This window comes from Cherax quadricarinatus, chromosome 85 (assembly GCF_038502225.1).
Source record: "Cherax quadricarinatus isolate ZL_2023a chromosome 85, ASM3850222v1, whole genome shotgun sequence".
Lineage (NCBI taxonomy): Eukaryota > Metazoa > Arthropoda > Malacostraca > Decapoda > Parastacidae > Cherax > Cherax quadricarinatus.
In genome coordinates, this window is record NC_091376.1 from 12,801,487 (window position 1) to 12,814,787 (window position 13,301).

General features: G+C 40.7%; 1 protein-coding gene across 1 annotated transcript in view; it reads left to right on the forward strand.

Annotated features, from left to right (window-relative positions):
- The window catches only part of LOC128703205 (UDP-GalNAc:beta-1,3-N-acetylgalactosaminyltransferase 2-like), a 28,232-nt gene that overhangs the window by 14,430 nt on the left and 501 nt on the right, over positions 1-13,301 (forward strand). The window contains exons 4-6 of the mRNA XM_070103414.1: positions 3,149-3,269; positions 9,802-9,985; positions 10,555-10,784. Of these exons, the coding sequence (XP_069959515.1) occupies positions 3,149-3,269; positions 9,802-9,985; positions 10,555-10,784 (535 nt within the window). The remainder of the gene's footprint in view (positions 1-3,148; positions 3,270-9,801; positions 9,986-10,554; positions 10,785-13,301) is intronic.

Below are 13,301 nucleotides of genomic sequence, written 5' to 3' on the forward strand. Positions count from 1 at the left end.
GATTCTTCTGATAAAACTATTTATGAACATAGTGCTAAGAGAAAAAAGCCTCTGTTGGACGAACTATACCGAAAAAACAAAAACTAGTAGACAGCAAAAAGGAGGAAGAACAGGAAAAAACTGAAAGAGAAGGAAAAAGAATGAAGGAAGAAGGGGAGAGTTCAGTGGTGGAAAGTGAAGCAGATTCAACCAGTGACAAGGAACTGCCAACTCCCAGGCCTGGTGGCTAAAGCTCCCGCTTCACACATGGAGGGCCCGGGTTCGATTCCCGGCGGGTGGAAACATTTCGACGCATTTCCGTACACCTGTTGTCCTGTTCACCTAGCAGCAAATAGGTACCTGGGTGTTAGTCGACTGGTGTGGGTCGCATCCTGGGGAACAAGATTAAGGACCCCAATGGAAATAAGTTAGACAGTCCTCGATGACGCACTGACTTTCTTGGGTTATCCTGGGCGGCTAACCCTCTGGGGTTAAAAATCCGAACGAAATCTTATCTTATCTTATCTTAAGTACAGACTGCTGAGGAATCTAACAAGGTCGCAAGTCAGGAAACTACCACTGACATTGATTCTCTTCTAAGTTATTACATAAACAACTTTACAGTTTCTACTGGAGCAGCAGCTGAGTCAGAACAGCAAGAACAGGAGACCTTCATTGAGGGGCTTCTCTTCTCTGATAAACCACCAAAACCTGTACAAGAAACAACTCCACCTGCCTACTTGCAGACAAAGCCAGAGTCTGTACAGGAAACCCAAGATTATGATTTCGACCTGGATGCTCTCTTTCACTGAATCAGTCCTTCTGGGCCGCCATCACTCGTAGTAACCAAGCAAGAACTACATCCACTGAAAAAGACCACTAAAAATATACGAGGATAATTTCACGAATAGAAAATATTATTTTTTAAAAAAAATAAAGGTAATATTATTATTTTTTAAATGAAAGGACTGATTTTAGTTGAGGTGATAGTATAATAATTATGTATTCGAGTCTGTGTGAATAGTCCAGCTTAAGTGCTTTAACAATAATGATGACAATATTGGTAAGTATGGTGAGGTGTAGTAGTGATGAGGATAGTGATGAGGCTAGTGATGAGGATAGTGATGATAGTGATGAGGATAGTGATGATAGTGATGAGGGTAGTGATGAGGTTAGTGATGAGGGTAGTGATGATAGTGATGAGGGTAGTGAAAGGTAATAATGATTAGAACAAAAATGTCAATCATTATGTCTTTATTGAAGTTGCTAGCAGTATATATACAGTAGCAATATATATACAGTAGCAATATATATACAGTTTATACAGGAGAAAGAATTACTGTACCCTTGCTTCCAGCAAAGATTTATATTTTGTTTATTAACACATTGGCCATTTCCCACCAAGGCAGGGTGGCCTGAAAAAGAAAAACTTTCACCATCATTCACTCCATCACTGTCTTTCCAGAGGTACACTTACACTACAGTTATAAAACTGCAACATTAGCACCCCTCTTTCAGAGTGCAGGTGCTGTACTTACCATCTCCAGGACTCAAGTCCAGCCTACTGGTTTTCCTGAATCCCTTCACAAATATTGCCCTGCATGTCAAGTCCTTAAAACCATTCGTCTCCATTCGCTCCTATCTAACACGCTCACGGATGTTTGCTGGAAGTCCAAGCCCCTCATACACAAACCTCCTTTACCCCCTCCCTCCAACCTTTCCTAAGCCGACCTCTACCCCGCCTTCCCTCCACTACATATTTATACACTCCCAAAGGCATTCTATTTCATTCCATCCTCTCTACATGCCTGAATCACCTCAACAACCCCTCCTCAGCAATCTGGATAATAGTTTTGGTAATTTCACACCTCCTCCTAATTTCCAAACTATGAATTCTCTGCATTATATTCACACCACACATTGCCCTCAGACACGACATCTCCACTGCCTCCAGCCTTCTCCTTGTTGCAACATTCACCACCCATGCTTCACATCCATATAAGAGCATTGCTCCCTGACAATTTTTTCCAAATACCACTGTGTATACCTATATATCTTGGCACAGTGCTCCCAGTTCCATCAATATTTAATATGTGGCCTCATGTTCTCCCTGTTAATGGTGTTAGGATGTCTTCCTTATCTTGCATCCTTTTCTTTCAGACATTGTCTGATGGTTTAAGCCTTTCTTTGTAACTCCTATGCTTTATCTCTGGGAGGCATTTAGGAGCTCATCTTGAGCCTTTTATTGCTAATCAAGAAGTGTATTGTAAATGCAGAATCCTGTCCACATTAATTAGATTATCCAGCCTTGATCATTGGATTCAGATCATATTTTGCTTATCTAACTTAGGATCTTTGCATCATTGGGCCAAGAACTTAATCTTGGGGAACCCCACTTGCTGCATTCAGTCACTTAGAGGCTTCAGTCTATAACAAGGAAAGGGAGTGTGGAAGAGAGAGAAAAAGGTTAGATAGATAGTTTAGCAATGTGTGTCAAATATCCAAAATTATTATTTTTATTTCTTTAGAAAGAAGAGATGGCATATCAAAGGATTTTACTAATAAGTATAATTATACACAAATAACCCACACATAGAAAGAAACTTATGGCGATGCTTCAATCTGCTTGGACCATGAACTAGTCACACACTAGTTAGTGGGTGACTAGTTAATGATCCACGGTGGACCGAAACATTGTCATAAGTTTCTTTTTCCTGTGTGCGGGTTATTTGTGCATCGTTCCAGTTACGATACTGTGCCTTTTTATTCTTTAAGGATAATTATAATAATGCTGAACTGCTGTAAGAGTATGGTTCTAATGTAAAATAAATTGAATATTTTACACTGTGGCTGGTAATTCAGATATACAGTGGACCCCCGCATAACGATCACCTCCGAATACGACCAATTATGTAAGTGTATTTATGTAAGTGTGTTTGTACGTGTATGTTTGGGGGTCTGAAATGGACTAATCTACTTCACAATAATCCTTATGGGAACAAATTCGGTCAGTACTGGCACCTGAACATACTTCTGGAGTGAAAAAATATCGTTAACCGGGGGTCCACTATATTCAGATATATTCAGTAGTCGATATCTGAAGATAGTGTTGCATAGTTTTCTTTTCCTATCAAACATGAAAATTATGCTACTTTTTTTATTGTTTCAGGTTTGTAAATGGATTAATAGTTCAGTTATTAATTACAAATTCGTCCGCACAAGAAAGGATGTCTTCACAAAGTGGAGAAAAACTTTCTGTCCTTTGGTATCAGCAAAATTTTCTATTGTAGGTTTGTATAAAAAATATTTTAACAAGTAATTAGATGTGTCTAGGTAGTAGGTTGGTAGACAGCAACCACCCAGGGAGGTACTACCGTCCTGCCAGGTGAGTGTAAAATGAAAGCCTGTAATTGTTTTACATGATGGTAGGATTGCTGGTGTCCATTTTTCTGTCTCTTGAACATGCAAGGTTTCAGGTACGTCTTGCTACTTCTATTTACACTTAGGTCCCTCTTCAAGGGGGACTCCTTGGCGTGGTGAAGAGGCTCTTGGTCTGAGGAATTAGACCTGTTGGTCTCCTTCCTCAGACCGAACCCAATTACCCCCCAATCCCCCCTTCCCTATCCCATCCTACCCCTTTTTCCTTTCCTCCTCCTCCTCCCTACCCCTCCCTTTTGCCCTTCCTCTTTTTGGCCTTTGGGATTTTTCCCACAGGCGTGCTAGTTCCTAGGTAGGGGAAAGGGTACCGGGGTCCATCCCATTTCGTTGAGGTTCTTGGCGGTGGCATAGTTTGCCGTGGAATCTGGATCGCCTGGGGATGTCCCGATCCCTCTCAGGTATCCTGGAGGGCGGCTTTGGGTGTCTTTCGGGCAACGGGTGTATCTCTGGAAGCCACTTTTCAGATTCCGGGGGTGGTGGCCGAAGGAGGTATGCTTTGTGGCGGATATCCGGCCGCCCTCTCTTTTGTCCACCGAGGTAGCTCAGCAGATGTGAGGTTGCTATCCCGGATTGCTGGTTTACTGGCATGAAGGGTAGGGTATGGCACGGGTTCCATGCTGCATCTGCGCTACTTGCGGTGCTGAGGTCCTCTAGGTCCTCCTAGGAACTATCCCTCCACGGCCCCCTCTTTTTTTATTCTTTTTTTTATTTTTATTTTCTTTTCTTCTTTCTTTTTTTTTCTTAAAAACAAAAAGAAAGAAGTAACCTAACCATGGAGTTCCCAATCCATGACCCCGCTACCCCCGGGCCCCTTGTTACCGCACCCCGTTCTGACCTCGCCTCGTCTTTTGACCACTCTTCGGACACTCCTAAGGCCCCTGTACCTCTTGCTGGTGCTGTTTCGTCACCCGCTTCAGGTGCCGGGGTCTGCAAGGTTCAAGTCACATTTCCTGACCACTGTGTGTGTGTGTGTGTGTGTGTGTGTGTGTGTGTGTGTGTGTGTGTGTGTGTGTGTGTGTGTGTGTGTGTGTGTGTGTGTGTGTGTGTGTTTGACTTACACACAGTGAGTATATGTACCATGCTCTCTCTGCATGTATGTACGTATGTAATGTTTCAGATGGTGGAATTTCTATGATCTACTTAAATGAGCAGGAAACTCGTTGCCTCAAAGAGGCAGAGGGTCTTCCTTATGCTATGGCAGTTTCTCATCTCTGCCTCCAAGGGAGACTACCCCGTGTTTCTTATTTTCGTGTTTCAAAACGTCCCCCCACTTCTGGGGTCCCATCTTCTGCAGCCTCCTCTGCGGTTGCCCCCATAGTCACTCCTGTATCTAATTCATTTGCTGTCCTGGGCTCAGATGTCCCTACTTCAACACCTCAGTCTGTTCTCACTTCTTCGTGTTCTCCCTCATAAACCCCGGTACCGACAAGACCTCGTACAACACCTCCTCCCAATCATCCCTCTACTTCTCAGAAGTCCAAAAAATCTCCTTTAAACCCTCCTTCCCTTCATCCACCTCCTCATTTTACCTTCCCAGTCTCTGTACCTGGGTCTTCCCCTTTCACTGGCTCTGTTAAAAGCATTGAGGTTCACCCTCCTCCTCGTACTGTGCCTTCCTCCCCTGTCCCCTCCCAAGTTTCTTCCTCTTCTGCCACCTCCCAGGTTTCTGCCTCTTCTGTCCCCTCCCACACTTCTCCAGTTCCCTCCACCCTTTCGCCCCCCCCTACCTTGGTACAGGCCATTACAGTTCCGATCTTTATTCAAACCCCTCCTTCCATCTCCAATATTGTCTCCCATACGATGTCTCTGAACTTCGAAACACTTGAAGCAATCTCTGAATATATTGCAGAGACCAAACCATCAATGGACACTGATCCACCCTCTGTTCCTTCTCTTTCCTCTTCTCCATCCGCGCAACTCCTTTCTTCACAGCGCACCGTTCCTTCGATGCTTGAACGTTTCCCTCTGCCACCGCATGTGGACTTTTCTAAACCCTCTAGTCCATAGGTACCCTTACCTGTGGATTTCTAGCATCTTTATCGTTGCTAATCATGACCTATTTACAGTGGAATATACGCGGCCTTGGGGTAATCGGGGTGAGCTTCAGATGTTGCTCTCCCAGTTTTCCCCTGTTGGTGTTTGCTTACAAGAACCAAAATTACACTCTGCTTTTATCTCTCCCATCTCAGGCTATTATTTATTGTATTCTTCGAATCCTTTTCCTGATGGGACCTTTAATAAAAGTGCCCTTCTACGCACTGATATTCCATACCATCAGCTATTTGTTCGTACTCCGCTGCATTTCACAGCAGCCTGTATCCACTTGCATAGGTGGTATACACTCTGTTCTTTGTATCTCTCTCCTTCTCGATCATTATCTGTCCTGGATATTGCCTTTCTTGTTTCGTCATTACCGCCACCACTTCTGTTACTTGGCAATTTTAATGCCCATCATTTCCTCTGGGGGGTCTCACTGTGATTCCTGTGGCATTCAGTTAGAGGCTTTTCTTGCTTCCCACCCCCTCCATGTTTTAAATACAGGTACTCACACCCATTCTGATCCTCGTACTCATACTCTCTCTTGCATCGATCTCTCAGTCTGCTCTTCCTCCGCCGCACTAGACTTCACCTGCTCTGTTCTCCTGGATTTACATGACAGCGATCATTTTCCAATCATTCTTACTTCCCCTTCATATTCACCACCTCTTTGTAACCCACGCTGGCAATTTGATCAGGCAAATTGGGACCTTTACTCACAACTAACTGTTTTTAGTGAGGTTCCTTCTTCGTCCTCCATTGATGAGCTTTTACACCTCTTCTCGTCCTCAGTTTTAACAGCAGCTTCTCATTCTATACCCCAAACCTCGGGCAGGCATTCTCAGAAGTGCGTGCCTTGGTGATCTCCTGCTTGTGCTCGTGAAGTACGTTTGAAATGCGCTGCGTGGGGCAGGTACCGGTACAATAGAACCACTGAGAGACTTCTTGATTTTAAGCAGAAGCGTGCGATCGCTCGCCGTGTCATCCATGACGCTAAATGCACTTGCTGGCGAGATTATGTCTCCACCATCACCTCTGCTTCCTCAACGAGTTCAGTCTGGAAAAAAGTACGGAAACTGAGTAGTAAATATTCTCCTGACCCAGCTCCTGTTCTGCGGGTTGCCAGTGTCGATATAGCAAACCCTCTAGATGTTGCCATTGAAATTGGCAATCATCTGGTCCGTATTTCTCTGGGGCTCCATCTATGCCCCTCATTTCTTTCCTCAAAGTCTGCCAGAGAGTTAGCACCCTTGGACTTTTCTTCTCTCAGAGAAGAACAGTATACATGTAATGTGCCTTTTACACTTCAGGAACTGGAGGCAACACTCTCAGCTTGCCGATCATTGACAGCTGGGCCCGACGACATCCATATTCGTATGTTACAACATTTACATCAGTCAGCCCTTGCAGTCCTCTTACGCCTTTTCAATCTTATTTGGTCACAAGAAGATCTTCCACAGCTGTGGAAATCTGCCATTGTTCTCCCTTTCCACAAACCGGGTACTGTGGGACATGAAGCCTCTCGCTATCATCCCATCGCTCTTACCAGTGCAGTTTGCAAAGTGATGGAACATCTGGTAAATAGACGTTTAGTGTGGTATTTAGAGACACACAACAGTGTCTCCACTCGAGCATAGGTTACTGGCCGTCTTGTCATCAGTGCCGAGGTTGGGAGACTACTCTATCCCGCCTTCGCATTGGCCACACTCGTCTTACTCATGGGTATCTCATGGAGAGGCACCCTGTTCCTCTCTGTGAGAAGTGTCGAGTTCCAGTATCAATTAGCCACATTCTATTAGACTGCCCTCTCTATCAACGAGCACACAGAATTTACCTCCATCGTCGTCTCCGCTCTACTACTCTCTCTTTACCTTCCCTTCTTGCTGATGGACCCTCCTTTAATCTTCTTCTTCTTCTGTTGGGGTTTCAGGGCCACTGACAGCATATGCCGTATCGAGCCCGGGCGTCCAGTGCTAGGAGAGGGAATATCGACCAAAGTGGAAGAATGTCTTGACTAATATTATATGTCTCTGATACGTCCTGAAGCCAGCAGGAAGGAGCAGGTACAAGCCAATATCTCCTGACGGTCCAGAGGGCGAAACCCCTCCCCGTTGATGAGGACAGGTAGAGTGAAAGTGTGCACCCCAAGTGTGCACAAGGCCGCACGGACTTCTTGACAACGATTGATTTACTCCACAAACTCTGATGATGATACCTTTCGCACTCCCCTCAGCCCTTTCTACCTCAATCTCTTGCTACCCTCTACCCTTTCACCATCCACTGCCCCACTGTTCTCTGTAACCTATTACTCATCCATCTCCCTTTTACCACCTGATGCCCTCGCTTCCTTCCTGCCCTGCAGCGCTGTATAGCCCTTGTGGTTTAGCACTTCTTTTTGATTATAATAATAATAATACACTTAGGTCACACTACACATATATGTACAAGCATATATATACACACCCCTCTGGGTTTTCTTCTGTTTTCTTATTAGTTCTTGTTCTTGTTTATTTCCTCTTATCTCCATGGGGAAGTGGAACAGAATCCTTCCTCCGTAAGCCATGCGTGTTGTAAGAGGCAACTAAAATGCCAGGAGCAAGGGGCTAGTAACCTTCTCCTGTATAAATTACTAAATTTAAAAAGAGAAACTTTCGTTTTTCTTTTTGGGCCACCCTGCCTTGGTGGGATATGGCCGGTGTGTTGAAAGAAAGAAAGAATTAGATGTGTCTATGTTGCTGTGCAATCCAAGAAAGGTGTTCCCATATCCCACAAGCTCAGCCTTCTCTACCTTAATGCAAGCAAAAGAAATAGTACAGAGTGCAGTTAAATATCAACATTGAAAATTTAAAGCCAATCACAAGAGCCATTTACAAATTATCATATGGAAACTAATATCCCAGTTTCTTTATTAATATTGACAAATTGGTACCTACACTGCTTAAATCTAATTCAAATCTTTGGTCAAGAAATACCTTTGCTCTTCCTCAGATTAAACTTGATTACCTCCTGCTCCCCAGGTGCTCTATAACTACTACACCTTCCCAGTGAATATGATAAAAATAATTGTATTACTGTGTACATCATAGCAAATATTTAGAAGCATAAATGTATGAATAGGAAATTGTTTTAGGAAAAAATTACAGGTTTTGTTAACCCTTTCAGGGTCCAGAGGCCAAATTTCGAAGTGTGCACCAGGGTCCAAGAATTAAAAAAAATCATTATTTTTTCTTGTGAAATGGTAAAGAAATTTTTTCTGAAGGTAATAAAACAAAAAGTACGAAATTTGATGGGAAACTACCGAAATTATGCTCTCGTGAATTTTGATGTATCAGTGATATTTACGCATTGGCGATTTTGCCAACTTTAATTCTCATTTTAGGCCAATTACATTATTCCAGTCAACCAAATTCTTAGCTATTTCACTAGTATTACTTCTATTCTGTTGATTGAGCACAAGAAATCGCCAAGTCAACTGTTTCAACTACAAAATAAAGTGATCGGAATTTGGTAACTTGGCCAATTTAATGCAAATTTCAAAATAGGGTCCAGAATAAACAATGGAGGCATTCCTGGCACTAAACTAACATTTCCTCATTTCCTCTGTTCATTAGTTATGTTTTCAGGCTTTACAAATGAATTACATTTTGATTTTTTATTCACATAATGAATTTTTATTCAAACCAAAAAATAGAAGATTTACTGTTATGCAGTATTGTAATAATTGTATAAATAATATCACCACATTTGTGTACATATGTTAGACCCACCAGCTGGCGTGTATTAGATGTGTGAGGTCATTTGTTTACTCTTGAACATCGGCAAAAATTTAACATTTCCGCTACTTTGAGCTCAGTTTCAAGCCATTTCCAGTACTAAAACCAATCAAAATCGTCTCTATTTCTGTAATATACCTTCAATTCTATCAAATGAGACCAAGAAATCGCAAATACAACTATAAAAAACATACGAAAAAACACTGCAAAGTCGTTGTTTTAATCGAAAATTACGGTCTCAGTTTTTTCTCTCATTATGCACTGTGTGCTGCAGGATTTGTTTTATGTGGTGCACACATACCACATAGATGTATTCTCTCATATCTAGGCCCAAATTTACCGCTCACAGCTTATCAGAGTGAGCTAAGCTCATGACGTAAATCTGCGGTTTGGACCCTCAACTCAAAGCCGTAGAACTAAGGCATGGACCCTGAAAGGGTTAAATATGAGATAATGCCTAGTAATTAAAATATTTTGCTTAAAGTTTGGCATTGTTTACATAGTGAATGTGCAGATGTATTAGCTGCTTAGAATATTACATTAAGAATTTAATTATAAAATTTTCCTGGCACAGACAAAAATAACTTGACTGTTCATAAAAAGGAACAAGAACTGAGGACAAAGGAGTGGAAAAATCACCTGAAGTTTTTACAGAAGAAGATAGATAAGGAAGGAGAGAAGAACAATGACTTGCTTATTTTACCTCTTATGGATATATATACTCACTTGCCACACAAAGTTATGGGATTTTTAGATTGGTAAGTATATTTTTCTACAATTATAGGAGTAGTGCTAGCTAAGATCTTGTAGTTTGGATGTTGATATATATACACAGTTATGTTCTTGGATCATTGCTAGGAAATATTAGAGTTGAGGCCTAACTAGAGTTAAAATGCACTTGCATCACATCAGGTCAGTAATGAGTGACAGCACTGTGCAAGTAATCTTACTTTATTGCATGCATATGTTCTACAAAAACCTGTTTTATATTGAAATTAAAACTTAACAAATTTCTAGGCCCTAATGAGCAGAATTTAATTTAGTCTGCTTCCTTATACAGTGGACCCCCGCATAACAATTACCTCCGAATGCGACCAATTATGTAAGTGTATTTATGTAAGTGCGTTTGTATGTGTATGTTTGGGGGTCTGAAATGGACTAATCTACTTCACAATATTCCTTATGGGAACAAATTCGGTCAGTACTGGCACCTGAACATACTTCCGGAGTGAAAAAATATCGTTAACCGGGGGTCCACTGTATCTGTATTGCATTGTATGTTGACCCAAATTGCCAGTTTTATTAATATTTAATTCTTTTTTTTCAGGGTGACTCACAAGTATAACTCATTATTTATACTGAAAATAGATGATGACACTTTTTTAAATGTTCCACTACTGGAATTATTGATTAAAAGTGAGATTAATACGACTCCTTCTTGGTGGTCACAGTTTCAATATCATCGCTCTGTGCCTGTATATGGGAAGTGGGCTGATTTGGAGTATCCCGCACTGACATACCCAACATTTCCTTCAGGAGCAGGATACCTCATGACAGGTTAGCAGTATATTAATTTTATTTATGTGGAAGTTCTAAACCTGTGGTGTCATACAGTGTCCAAGGAAATAATCAGGTTTGATCCAAATTAAGGGAGGGTTGCTGCAACTCCTTGGATCAGGAGTACTTCAGCATCAGCTCACCCTCTCCCTTCATGGAGGTAGGTTAGCAATAACGTCTTTGTAGGTGGGCATACAGTAATATCATTGAAAGAAGCAGGATTTTTTGCTGACAGGTTGTCACTTTTCGTAGTTGGTCCTGAACAATAGCACTGTGATCAAATCTTGTTTATATGAGGTGTATGTAAACACTAATTCAAAAGAATTGGGACTAGGACCCTTTTGAAATACCATACACACTTTTTCAAAATGAACAATTCCAGAAACTCTATGGGAAATTTAGCTGTATAGTTCTTGTGGCTTAGCGCTTCTTTTTGATTATAATAATAATAATATGGGAAATTTAAAAAGAATGGCAAGGTATGATACAGTACTATTTATTTTTAAAAATAATTGATACAGTTTTTGTGAAAGTATATAAGATCTCTATGGGACAGCACTATGGCTGGTCACAGACCAGCTTATGGTTCCACAGCTAGCCATTGGACCAGCTCACAGCTTAAGCTTTAGTGGTTCTTCATTTTAGAATTGTCTCACAAGTAGCATCTCGTTTTTTTAACTGGTCTATATCAATGACAGTATGTCTCAATGTTATCATTTTAACAGTAATTATGTATACTGCAAGTATTACCATTTACTAATATCTTCAATTACTGAACTCATTAAATGTATTGAAACATTTGCAACCGCATTTCACTCAGGCATAATTGCTAATATTATTGCTGACCACCATCTTACTTTCCTTATTGCAGACATATCAAAAAACACTAGAAACTATGAAAATAAAATTCTGATTACAGAAATCATATTAAAAACCCCTCTATATAGTGTGATTTTTTTTTTTTTTTTTTTTTTTTTTTTTTTTTTTTTTTTTTTTTTTTTTTTTTTTTTTTTTTTTTTTTTTTTTGTAAATGGAAAAATTCATCCAGGAAAGAAGCATTGAAGGAGTTAGCAGTTTCCTCCAATAAGAAAATCTTGACCTTTACAACACAGCATTCATTGTTAAGCAAGTAAATTCCTGTAAACACAAAAGGCCTACAGATTTGAGGCTGGAGATAGCTACACTATTTGTTCATCTTATAGGTCTGGTTAATTTGTGTTTGTCCATTGCAGTAGAAAATTCCTTGCTAAAGGAAGATCATGAGAATACAAATGATTTAAGGGCACATGGAGTCAGCAAATGTTCTTCACTGAGTGAGGAGGCCTAATTCCCAATTCTGATCACCCTTAACTAACACTCCAAGACTTACATGTTAGATCATTGGAAATTGAGAAACTCCTCAACAGATTTCCCACAGTGCTGAGTGGATCACACACTGGCCTAGAGTTTTAGGACTCACTAGCCATGGGTTCAATCCCTACCCATGGTTTGTTTACAGTTGTGTTATTACGATTTCATGAGTCATGATGGCGACTTTGAAGGGACTTTAGCTAGAGTTCACCACAGCCATGCTGGTGGGAGATTCATCTTTAAAAGCTTACATTTTTGGTCAGTGGGGCCCATGCTAGCTTCCCTATGGAGTATAGAAATATACCTAGTTGGATGAATCTTATTGTAGCCAGTTGGTTAAGTGGCTTATGCACTGGCCTAGGGTTTTAGGACTTGCCATGGGTTCAGTCCCTACCCATTCCATGGTTTGTTTGCAATCATCCCATAGAGATTTATAGTAATCTTCAACATCCAGGCCAACACCAGTGAAAGAAGAAATTCATTTACAAACCCAAGTGTTATAAGAAACTTTTCCTTGTCAGGGCTGATTAACTGCCTTGCAAATACAGTATTTTTCTTTACATGATTAAGGCTAAGCTTGATATTTACATAAACAAGATCGCTGAGCTCTTGGATCATATTTAAGTGGACTGTCTCATAATTCAATGGAAGTAAGTCACATTGCTTGACTTTATTAGGTTATCCAAGATAAAATTCTGCATAATTTATTACATAAAACTATTGTAAAAGTTGAAAATTATGTTTTTTTTTTTTTTTTTTGTTTTTTTTTCCCAACAAGTCGGCCGTCTCCCACCGAGGCAGGGTGACCCAAAAAAGAAAGAAAATCCCCAAAAAGAAAATACTTTCATCATCATTCAACACTTTCACCACACTCACACATTATCACTGTTTTTGCAGAGGTGCTCAGAATACAACAGTTTAGAAGCATATACATATAAAGATACACAACATATCCCTCCAAACTGCCAATATGAAAATTATGTATGAGGCCTAAATAAGATTGAAACTAGGAATGATAGAAGGACACCACACTAAATTTGCAAAAACCAGCATCCTTGAAATGAAATCCATGCCACGTTTTATAGAACTTGTAACATATGATTTTGGATGTATAACACATACATACATAACTCAAAATGTGTATTACTTACATTAAGTTTCTCAGAG